Source organism: Aythya ferina (genome assembly GCF_964211825.1).
Source record: "Aythya ferina genome assembly, chromosome: 30".
NCBI classification, from domain to species: domain Eukaryota; kingdom Metazoa; phylum Chordata; class Aves; order Anseriformes; family Anatidae; genus Aythya; species Aythya ferina.
The window spans coordinates 1,940,063-1,950,156 of NC_140327.1; the positions used below are offsets into that span (position 1 = coordinate 1,940,063).

At 59.4% G+C, this 10,094-nt stretch overlaps 2 protein-coding genes across 7 annotated transcripts; one reads left to right on the top strand and one right to left on the bottom strand.

Annotated features, from left to right (window-relative positions):
- The first annotated feature begins 1,144 nt into the window (after positions 1 to 1,144).
- LOC311425316 (uncharacterized protein) lies at positions 1,145 to 4,157 on the top strand. 3 transcript variants are annotated; one of them, XM_084501102.1, is made up of 3 exons: positions 1,145 to 1,322; positions 1,899 to 2,074; positions 2,490 to 4,157. In XM_084501102.1, exons 2-3 carry the CDS (start codon positions 1,987 to 1,989, stop codon positions 3,863 to 3,865), a joined length of 1,464 nt encoding a protein of 487 aa, XP_084357228.1. In that variant the 5' UTR covers positions 1,145 to 1,322; positions 1,899 to 1,986; the 3' UTR covers positions 3,866 to 4,157. The 3 variants fall into 3 exon arrangements, with proteins under 3 accessions (XP_084357228.1, XP_084357227.1, XP_084357229.1); XM_084501101.1 differs by having other exon boundaries at positions 1,918 to 2,074; XM_084501103.1 differs by having other exon boundaries at positions 1,146 to 1,322; positions 1,918 to 2,074; positions 2,493 to 4,157.
- A 341-nt stretch (positions 4,158 to 4,498) lies between these two features.
- LOC311425287 (uncharacterized protein) lies at positions 4,499 to 9,560 on the bottom strand. 4 transcript variants are annotated; one of them, XM_084501016.1, is made up of 5 exons: positions 9,330 to 9,560; positions 8,850 to 8,966; positions 7,709 to 7,818; positions 7,440 to 7,538; positions 4,499 to 7,010 (listed from the first exon to the last, which is right to left on the bottom strand). In XM_084501016.1, the coding sequence occupies exons 3-5, from the start codon at positions 7,794 to 7,796 to the stop codon at positions 5,029 to 5,031; spliced, it is 2,169 nt and encodes a 722-aa protein (XP_084357142.1). In that variant the 5' UTR covers positions 7,797 to 7,818; positions 8,850 to 8,966; positions 9,330 to 9,560; the 3' UTR covers positions 4,499 to 5,028. The 4 variants fall into 4 exon arrangements, with proteins under 4 accessions (XP_084357142.1, XP_084357141.1, XP_084357140.1 ...); XM_084501015.1 differs by having other exon boundaries at positions 8,850 to 8,969; XM_084501014.1 differs by lacking the exons at positions 8,850 to 8,966; positions 9,330 to 9,560 and adding an exon at positions 8,568 to 8,817.
- Positions 9,561 to 10,094: the final 534 nt, after the last annotated feature.

A 10,094-nucleotide genomic window follows, 5' to 3' on the forward strand; every position in this document is an offset into this window, starting at 1 on the left:
AACACGTTCCCCAGACAAATCCCAAGAAATGTAGAGCCTAAATGTGAAACTACCCAAAACCAGGGCTTGGACCCCTTGGGATCATCCATCCCCTGCTGAGGAGGGGGAAGAGGAGGGAGGTTGCAGCAACCGGCCCTGGGGAGGCAGGGGTTAAACGCCTGTGCGTTAGGGGGGGACAGGATTTAGGATAATCCCCCAGCCCCAAGCCCTGGGTGAAGGAAATTAAAAGGAAAATCGCTGCTTTCCCACCCAGGGAGGGGTTAAATTGCCAAAAAATAATAATAATCTTAAAAATAATAATTTAAATCTTTTTTTTGGGGGGGGAACAAGTTGTTTTTGCCTACCAGCTGATGAAAATAGGGGGTCTGGTGTCCCTCCCCGAGCCCCGATCTCCTCGGGGTGGCGATGGGATCGGTGTCCCCATAATCCCTGGGATGCCACCCAGCTCCATATCTCACCCCATTCCCCCCCATAAGACAATTTTTGGGGGTGCTTCCCCCTTTTTGGGGGGTTCCTGGGCCATATGGCACACAATGGGACCTGTGGTGCCCCCCCCCAATACGTGGGATGTGTCCCATATGCTGGGACCCCATAGCTAAACTGTACCCCCCATCCCCTTTAAAATCCCAGTTGCCCCCCAGTCCACCCCAGTTCACCCTGAGCCCCTTCCCCATTTTATCCTTCCTCTTTCAGACCCCAAAAGATGATGGGAGGGGGGGAAAAGCATCTTTTCCTTTCCTAAATCCCATAATTTAACAATTTTATCACCGCCCCCCCCCCAATTTGGGTCCCCATTTCTAGGCGAAAACCCCAATTTCTTGCCCCCAGCAACACCAGCAGCGCAACCGCCCCCCCCGTGTCCCTCCTGTCCCATCTCACCCCATTCCCCCCCGCACCCTAAACTTGCAAAACCCTAAAAAAAAACCCTCAAGGACCCAGAAGCTGGGATTTTGGCCAGGCTGAGGAGCCGGGGGTCCCCCAAAAAACGCATCGGAGATATTTGGGGAAAAGAGGTGACGGAGCAGGCCCCGTGTGTGACCCCCCCCCGGGTATTTAGGGACAGCGGGATGTGTATGGGGGGGGGGAGGCGGGTTTGGGTTACCTCTAGAGGGCTCTGGGTAAGATCTGAGCTTTTTCTTGGCGTCTCCTTTCTGCCGGATACCGGCTTGGGCTTCCGGAGCAAAGCCATGGCCGGCATCGCCTCCATTGTGCCCCGCTGTCGGGGGGGTCCGCGCACCCCAAAAACACCCTAAAAAAGCACTGGGGTGGCTGTTTGGGGGGGGGAAGTTTCCCCCCCCCCCGGTGAAGGGCAGAGCTCGCAGGTAACGGGGTGGAAAGGGGTCGGAGGTTGCAGGACGTGGCCCTCGGGGGTGTTCGCTGGGGGGAGCGGATTATTTTTGGGGAGAGGATGAGGGGGGGGGGCGGTTAATGGGATCTGGACACCCCCCCCCCCCCCTAGGGTGCTGTCAGTCCGGGAGGGCCGATTCCCAGTGGGCTGGGGACTGGGGGAACTGGGACGGTGGGGGGAGGAAGGCAGAGGGTGTGGGATGTGGTTTGTTGGAAAAATGGGGGGGGGGGGGGGAATATTTTTAGGGGGAAATATTTTTAGGGGGCGAAGTTTTATTATGGGGAGGGACACGGGATTATTACGGGGAGAACTCTGCCTCCCAAACCTCCTTTGCCGTCTGCAGAAGCTCCCATTTCATCATTTCTTCCCCCAAATCCCTTTTGAGGCAGTGGGGGCCCTCCTACCCCCCTGGGGGGGGGTTTAATCCTTTGGGGGGGGGGGACACCCTGCATGCGCTGCGAGAGGGAGACAGAAAACCCCAAATTCAGCCCGGGAAAAGCATCAAAACACCAAATGAGAAGCATTTCTGGGGGGATTTCCCCTGTTTTAGGGATTTCTCTTCCCCGCAGGGGGTTTTGAGGAGCTGTGGGGCAGGAGGGGAGGCACAAACCATTGTTCCCGTGTCCCCCCCCCGTGCCATGGAGCCCTGGGTGATGCTGGACCCGCGGCAGAAGGCGCTGTACCGGGACGTGATGCAGGAGAGCTACGAAACGCTGATGTCCCTTGGTAAAAAAAAAAAAACACCCCATCCCAATCCCCTCTTTTTCTCCTCGAGCACCCCAATCCCTTTTCACCCTGTCCTATTTTTATTTCCCCCTTGCCCAAAAGGCAAGGAAGCGGGACGGGAACGGGGAGGGAGGAATCCAGGCAGGTTTCCGGGGGGGGGTTCCCCAAAAACCCCAGTGTTTTCCTTAATATTTTCCTCTATTAAAATAAAAAATTACGGGTTTCTGCATGTTAATTAATTGGAAAAGAGCTCGTGGGGTACTCATGCGTGTCCCTGTCCCCAATTCCTTCCTCCTCTCTTCCTCCCCTTTGGGACACCGGATTTATAGGGGAAACCTGCTCCATTTATTTAAATACCCGTCCCCCAATTTTTTTTTATTTTTTTTTTTTCCTTTTTTCTCCCCAATCTCCTCAGCAGCTCAGGGGCTGGTGAGCGAAAAAGCCGCGGAGGAAGGCGCCGCCCAGCAGATCCCCGAGGAGCTCGAAGCGCGCCCGTCCCGCAGCCCGGAGAGGGCCAAAACTTTGGGCTCCAACCGGAGGAAAACCAAACGGCCCGACAAAGCCGTGCCCCACGGCCTCGCCAAACTCCCCAAAACCACCCCGGCCCCCAAATTAGACTGCGCCAAACCCCTCCGGGGGGGCGCGGGCGCCAAGGGCTCGGCGCGGGAGCGACCCTACGGCTGCGCCGACTGCGGGAAAAGCTTCCCGTGGGCTTCGCACTTGGAGAGGCACCGGCGGGTCCACACGGGCGAGCGGCCTTTCGGCTGCCCCGAGTGCGGCGAAACCTACAGCCAAAGCTCCCACCTCCTCCAGCACCGCCGCACCCACGCCAGCGACCGGCCCCACAAATGCGGCGAGTGCGGCAAGCGTTTCGCCGGGGCGGCCGAGCTGGCGGCTCACGGCCGGGGCCACGCGGCCGAAAAACCCCACAAATGCGGCGACTGCGGCAAAGGTTTCGTCTGGGCTTCCCACCTGGCCCGCCACCGCCGCGTCCACACCGGGGAGAAACCTTTCGGGTGCCCCGAGTGCGGCGAAGCTTTCACCCAAGGCTCCCACTTGGCCAAGCATCGCCGCAGCCACACAGGCGAGCGGCCCCACCGGTGCCCGGCGTGCGGCAAGACTTTTGGCCAGAGCTCCGACCTGGCCCGCCACCGCCGCACCCATTTGGGGAAAAAAGCTTTGCGCTGCGGGGATTGCGGCAAGCTTTTCCGCGCGGGGCCGGCCCTGGCCCGCCACCAACGGGGTCACCGGCGAGAGCGCGCCCACCGCTGCGGCGACTGCGGGAAGGGCTTCGTTTGGGCATCCCACCTGGAGAGGCACCGGCGGGTGCACACGGGCGAGCGCCCCTTCCCCTGCGGCAGCTGCGGCGAGCGCTTCGCCCAAAAAGCCCACCTCCTCCAGCACCGCAAAACCCACTCCCCCGAGCGGCCCTATAAGTGCGGCGAGTGCGGGAAGCGTTTCGGGGAGGCCCCCCCTTTCCTGGCCCACCAGCGGGGCCACGCGGCCCAGAAGAGCTACACGTGCGGGGAGTGCGGCAAGGGTTTCGCCTGGGCGTCCCACCTGGAGCGCCACCGCCGCGTCCACACCGGGGAAAAACCCTACGAGTGCCCCGAGTGCGGCGAAGCCTTCAGCCAGAGCTCCCACCTCACCAAGCACCGCCGCAGCCACCTCCCCAAAGTGGATTTCTCCCCCTCCTCCAGGACCCGGCCGGCGGGGGGAAAGCCCCCCGCTGCGCCCCGCTGCGCCGTGGGGTTGGCGAATCCGCCCGGGGACTGCGGAGAGGAGCAATGAAAGACCCCGAAAGAAAACTTCGGGATGGGGACGAGGCCAAGGACAGCAAGGGACACTTCGGAGCAGCCCTGCCGCCCTCTTCCATCGGGGTTTCTCCTTCCTGATGTCTCCTAGAAGCGATGGGGGAACGCTGCGTGCACCCTTGGTGCTGGGGACTCCAAAAAGGGACGTTTTTGGGGACATCAAACCCCTTCCCGGGGGACACACGGTGCCCTTTTGCATTGGGAAGGGTCAACATGGGTTGCTGGGGCTGTCCTTGTGCCAAAATACGTGGTTATTTGTGCCTGCTCCATCTCGGGTCTGCTTTTTGGGGCTGGAGACGGGGACCCCGTGGGGATAAACCAGCCCCTGAGGGCGCAGCAAGCGGGGAGGGAGATTTTTTGGGGGGGAAAGAGGGGAAAAAATGTAAACCCCATGCCCTACAGCCAGCTGTGCCTGGCTCTCCTCGCACCACAACCCCAAATCCCATCGCTGCCCCCAGTGGGAGATGTGTGGAGGGGTTTTAACGCACGTGGACCCCGCGGGATGTGTTTGGGGTTGGATCCTACGGGGAAAAATCCCCCGGGTAGGAGCTGGGCTTGCTGGGGAAATCGTGCTCCGGGGACAAAAGACAGCGAGACACACGGAGAGGGGTTTTTGGTGAACTATCCTCTATTTTATTACCTGCTAAGCCAGCCTCTCTATCCCTGCCCGAGCCCCCTGGTGCATCCCAAACCGGCTTCGGTGTGACCCAAGCATATTTGGGGCAGTTGGGGCCAGTCCCTTTTTCTCTTTCCCGAGCCGTTTCTCCCCAAAATCCCCCCTGGCAGGGGGTCCCCGCAGTGAACCCTGTGGTTTTTTTTGCTGCTGATCCCCTCCCGTGCACCCAACCCCCCCCAAAACAGAGGATGGAGAGGGCTATAGGGCGATCAGCCAGCCCTCCCCAAATCCACCCCTCACCCCATTCTCCCTCCGTGTGCCCCCTCTCCCCACTTCACCCCCCTCAGTTCCATCCTAACCCCCCCAAACACACCCCAGGGTGTCCTGGACCCCCTCCCCAGCTCCCAAACAGCCCCTTTGCACCCCCTGCCAGGGGCTGGGGGACCCCACCCCAGCTTTGGGGCATCCCAAAAAGCAGGGGGTAGCTCTGTCCCCCCCCCACAACCCCAAATTCTGCCCCCATCTCAGGAGCTGGGGGGCGGCAGGGACGCCCAAGGCTCTTGGGGGGCCGCGGCACCGCTTCGCAGGGCGTCCCCCTCCCCGGGTCTCCACGCCACGCCGGGGGGCACGAGAGCTTTGGCAGCCCAGCCCTTAGGGGCCGTGGAGGAGGAAGAGGAGGGCGAGGAGGGCGAGGAGGGCGAGGAGGAGGAAGGCACTGGGTGCTGCTGGAAAACGGAGCCGGTCTCCTCCGCCCAGAGCTCGGGGGGTGTCGCCGTGCCCCCCCCCGGCTTCTCTCCTTCCCACCAGGAGGGAGGCAGCAAGGAGAGCCCGCTGCTGCCGGCGGCGGCGGCGGCGGCGTGCAGTCGCTGGTGAGCCGCCAGGGCGGCGGCGAGGCCGAAGGCTTTGCCGCACTGGGGGCAACCGTGGCGCTTTTCGGGCCCCCCCGCGCCGTGAGCCCGCTGGTGCCGGTTGCGGTGGGAGCTGCGGCCGAAGCGTTTGCCGCAGTGGGCGCAGGAAAAAGGCTTCTCGCCGGTGTGGGTGAGCCGGTGGCGGTCGTAGTGGGAGCTCCAGGCGAAACCCTTGCCGCAGACGCCGCACTGGTAGGGTTTTTCTCCGCGGTGGAGCCGCCGGTGCCTCTCCAAGCTCAGCGGGGTGCCGAACCCTTTGCCGCACTCCGGGCAAGCGTGGGGCCGGCCCGCTTGGGCGACGTGGGTGCGGCGGTGGGCCAGCAAAGTGGAGCTGACGGCGAAGCTCTTGCCGCAGTCGCCGCAGCGGTAGGGCCGCTCGCCCGTGTGCACCCGCCGGTGCCGCTCCAGGTGGGAGCTGACGGCGAAAGCTCGCCCGCACTCCCCGCAGCGGAAGGGTTTCTCCCCCGTGTGGACGCGCCGGTGGCGCTCCAGGTGCGAGACCCAGCCAAAACTCTTCCCGCAAGCACCGCACGGGTAGGGTTTTCCCCCGGTGCTGCTTTCCTCGGTGCATCTTTTGGCAAGCGGCTGCTGCCGGGCGTGGGTGCGCCGGTGTTTGGCCAGAGCCGAGCCCCAACGGAAGCAGCGTTGGCAATCCGGGCAGGGGTAGGGCCTCTCGCCGGTGTGGACGCGCTGGTGTTTGAGGAGGTCGGAGCCGTGGGCGAAGCTTTTGCCGCACTGCTCGCAGCGGTAGGGCCGCGGGGGGCTGCTGAGGGGGTCGTCCCCAAGCGGCGGCGTCTGGGTGCCCTTGTGCTTGAAGCGCCGCGGGTCCGTCTGGTGGTTGAGGCGCTTGCCGCAGTCGGCGCATTTCTGGGGGGGCGGCGGCGGGGGTTCTTCCTCCTCCTCCTCTTCCTCCTCTTCCTCCTCCTCGGAGGCGGCGGCGGCGTGGGTGCGCATGTGGCGGTCAAGGTGGGAGCTCCAAGCGAAGGCTCGCCCGCACTGGGCGCACTGGAAGGGTTTCTCCCCCGTGTGGATGCGCCGGTGGCGCTCGAGGTGGGAGCTCCAGGCGAAGGCTTTGCCGCACACCCCGCACTCGTAGGGTTTCCCCCCCAAGTGGCTCTTCTGGTGCCGGTCGAGAGCCCCCGGGTCGGCGAAGCTGCGGCCGCACTGGGGGCAGCGGTTGGGTTTTTGGCCGCCGGGAGCGTGGGTGCGCTGGTGGGTGAGGAGCGAGGAGCTGACGCTGAAGCGGCGGCCGCAGTCGGGGCAGGCGTAGGGCCGCTCGCCCGTGTGGACCCGCTGGTGGATGGTGAGGTCGGAGCGTTGGATGAAGCCCTTGCCGCAGTCGGGGCACTCGTGGGGCCGGTCGCCGCTGTGGATTTTTTGGTGTTTCACCAGGGCCGACTTGTGGCTGAAGCTCTTGCCGCACTCGCCGCACGTGGTGCCGGGCTGGGGGGCTCGCTGCGGCGGGGCTTCCCCGCTCCCGCCCGCCTTCACCTCGGCGGGGCTCGAGGGATGCTCCTCAGCCGTGGGTTTTGAGGCTTCGGGCTCTTTCTCGACAGTTTCTTCTCCGGGGGGTTCCTGCTCCGCTCGTGCTCCGTCCTCTGTGGGGCACAGGGAAAGAGAGACGCGACCCAGGCAGATTTTGTCTCTGCCGGGGCTGGGGAGATGAAACGGAGGGCAAGGGGGGGATTCCTCCCCGTTTTATTTCACGTTTTCCTCCAGGGAAGCACCTCCAGGGGAGCCGATCCCCATCCCACCCCCCCGCCACCAGCACGAACGCAGTAATTAAATCACCGTCGCTTCCACCACACCCCCATTTCTCTCTGGATCACCCCAAAAATCCTCTCAGCTGACTGCAGAGTGGCTTTGGCATTTCCATTTCAGCCAGGACATCCCCCTGGCATTGCGCTCTGGCCATCCCAGCATCTTTTTCAATTTTGGGGAGATGTCCAAAGGTGGGGGAAAGCCACCAGCAGGAGCCAACCCCAGGTTTTTTTGTGCCACGACCACGGCACAATGCAGGGGCTCACCTCCAGACGGGGCGTCCTTGGGGACTTGGAGATCCAGGGCTGTTGGTTCACCCTCGTGGGCCAGGCGGGACAGCAGGTCGGGCTTGGAAACGGGGAATTCTGGAAAAAAAAGGAGGGGGGAAAAACACGGATCAGCAGGGCTCGCCCTCCTCAGGAGCCCCCCAACCCCTTGCACGAAGATGAGAGGATCCAGTGACCCAAATCCTGTCCCCATATTCGGATATTTGGCCCATCCCCGAATTTTCTCCATTATTTTGGGGTCTCCTCACCCAGCGCCATCAGCGTCTCGTAGCTCTCCTGCATCACGTCGCGATACAGCGCTCGCTGTCGCGGGTCCAGCAGCACGTAGGGCTCCATGGCCGGCCTCGCGAGCCCCCCCCTACAATAAGGACGTGACACCCCCATCAGCAACAACCCAACCCCACGGATTTGCATGCAAAACCCCCCGTTTTATTAACCTGTGGATTCTCTGCCGGCTGATAGAAAGGCTGAGCCCCCACTGCATCACAAAACTGGGGGCTGATAAGCCTCTATCCCTTAATCCACCACTTATTTTCCCAAATCTTCCAGCATAATTCTTAAAAAAGAAAGAATAAACCCCATATTCCATTAATATTCCATATTTCGGTAACCTGCAGACAACATCCTCACCCTAAAACGAACCGATACATCACTGATAGCATCACTTATCACCAGAGATTCATTTTTTTTTACTGCACGAGCAGACTCTACGCTCAATAACTCAGCCAAATCCTTTTTTTATTTTTTTTTATTTTTAATATAGATGCAGGTATTTTTCCGAGGGTTGCAGGCAATTAGGTCAGAAGCACTTAAATCTGAGCGGCTGAATTACTGGATGCAAGTTTGCTTTCTAGTAGGTGGAACAGGTCCAAGACATGCTCTGTGCACACTTTCCAGTGTACCCAGCAGCTTTTGGGTGATTTTTCACTCCAATCTCATCAAAGCTAATTCCTACTGTACCAAATCCTGAAATCCTGAGTGCTCCTCCACGGGTTCCTTCACCTTCATCAAGAATCCTGCCCCAAACTTTTCATTTTTGCCCCCCCAAAACACACAGCAATTGCTCCCCACCCCTGCAAAAAGGATGAATTACAGATATTTCTCTACCATGCCCGGAGGAGCCACAGATTTCGGGTGCTCAGCATCGTCTCTAACAAATCTGGGGGGAAAATGTGACTTTTCCCAAGTAGAGGAACCAGGTTTGGCGCTCTCTGCTGCAAAATCATTTAAAAAACCAAATTGCTCCCACTCCTCCCTCCTTTCGCTCATCCTCCTCTGCGAGCAGCATTTAGGATCCTGCTTTATTTCTATTTTCCAGCAGAGGATGGAGAAGGGAGGACTGACGGGGGGACAGAAAGAAAGGTTTGGGGCAGGCTGTACCCGACTTACTGATGTCAGGAATAAAAGGGCGATTTCAGGCGCACACCGCGGATCCCTCCTACATTTTATTTTTTTCCCTGGCAGCTCATCCTGCTTCATTTTATTTTCCCGGGTGGTTTTTCCATCCTGCTAAAAAAAAATAAAACAAAAGGGGAGGGGGGAATCAGCACTTTCAGCACTCAAAGGCACCCGAACGAGACACGAAATGAATCCCACCCCGTGCTAACAAAACAAGGGGGAAGGACGGAGGGACGCCAGCACCTCCAGAAAGACAATGGGAAGAGCTTTTTTTTTGCTTTTTTGCTTTTTTTTTTTTTTTTTTAACAAGGATGGAGAGCATCTGGCGGGCTGAGCTGAGTGTGCGGGTGGCGAGGTGGATGGGCTGGGAGGGGAGAAGAAAGGAAGGACGGAGGGGAGAAGGAAAGGGGGATGGAAAAGGAGCCATTTTACACTCCCTATCCGCATCCAAAGACCAAGCCTCCCCGTTACCTGTGGTCTCCGGCTCGGGAGGTGCTGGCGACAAAACCTGGAGGTGCCCCACTCTCTGCCCCCCACCCTGCCTTGAAAAAAAATCCCTCTTCTCTCCCCAAAACACAGCACAGAGGGGCAGGGGGCTGGGTGTCCCTCCCTGGGGTGCAAGGGCCACAGGGAGCGGTGGCCGCAAGCCCAGCCCCTCTGATATCCTGGGCAATAAGAGAGTTAAAAAAAAAAAGGGGGAAGGAAGGAAGGAATTAAAAAAAAAAAAAAAAAAGAGAGAGAGAGTGAAGGGTAAAGAGCTCTGCACAATTGCCAGGGCCCTCTGGCGGCAATATCTATGGCACAGGCGGAAATAGAAATTTAAAAAAATCCTTTGGGAGAAAAAAAAAAAAAAAAAAGAACAAAATAAATAATAATAATAATAAAAAAAAAATCGCGTGGATACACGGTTTCCCTTGCAAAACCTCCCCAAAATAACAACACATCTGGATGCACAATGTCACCAGCAAAATCAGAGCAGTTCTTTGGCTGGCAGCCACTTTCACCCCCATGATGTGGCCAGCATGGTTTGAGGAGAAACAGTGAGGCGTTCTTCCCAAAATTATAGAAAATATGACAATTTTGGGGTCCCACAGTGATATTTCCTCGTGGATGGCTGTGGTTCACAGCGGAGCTCCTCACTGCAGGCCCCTGCCAGCACAAAGCAGGACCCCCTGAATTTATGGATGATAAATCTGTTAGGGACCACTTTGAGGGCAAATATCCTAAATTTGGAAA

What these genes read in the sequence shown, in the direction of transcription:
- LOC311425316 (XM_084501102.1), top strand. Translation starts at nt 1,987, where the DNA reads ATGGAGCCCTGGGTGATGCTGGACCCGCGGCAGAAGGCGCTGTACCGG. An exon ending in CGAAACGCTGATGTCCCTTG is followed by an intron (nt 2,075 to 2,489) that starts GTAAAAAAAAAA and finishes CAATCTCCTCAG; the next exon opens with CAGCTCAGGGGCTGGTGAGC.
- LOC311425287 (XM_084501013.1), bottom strand. Translation starts at nt 8,049, where the DNA reads ATGGAATATGGGGTTTATTCTTTCTTTTTTAAGAATTATGCTGGAAGA. An exon ending in CGAGACGCTGATGGCGCTGG is followed by an intron (nt 7,539 to 7,708) that starts GTGAGGAGACCC and finishes TTTTTTTTCCAG; the next exon opens with AATTCCCCGTTTCCAAGCCC. An exon ending in CAAGGACGCCCCGTCTGGAG is followed by an intron (nt 7,011 to 7,439) that starts GTGAGCCCCTGC and finishes TGTGCCCCACAG; the next exon opens with AGGACGGAGCACGAGCGGAG.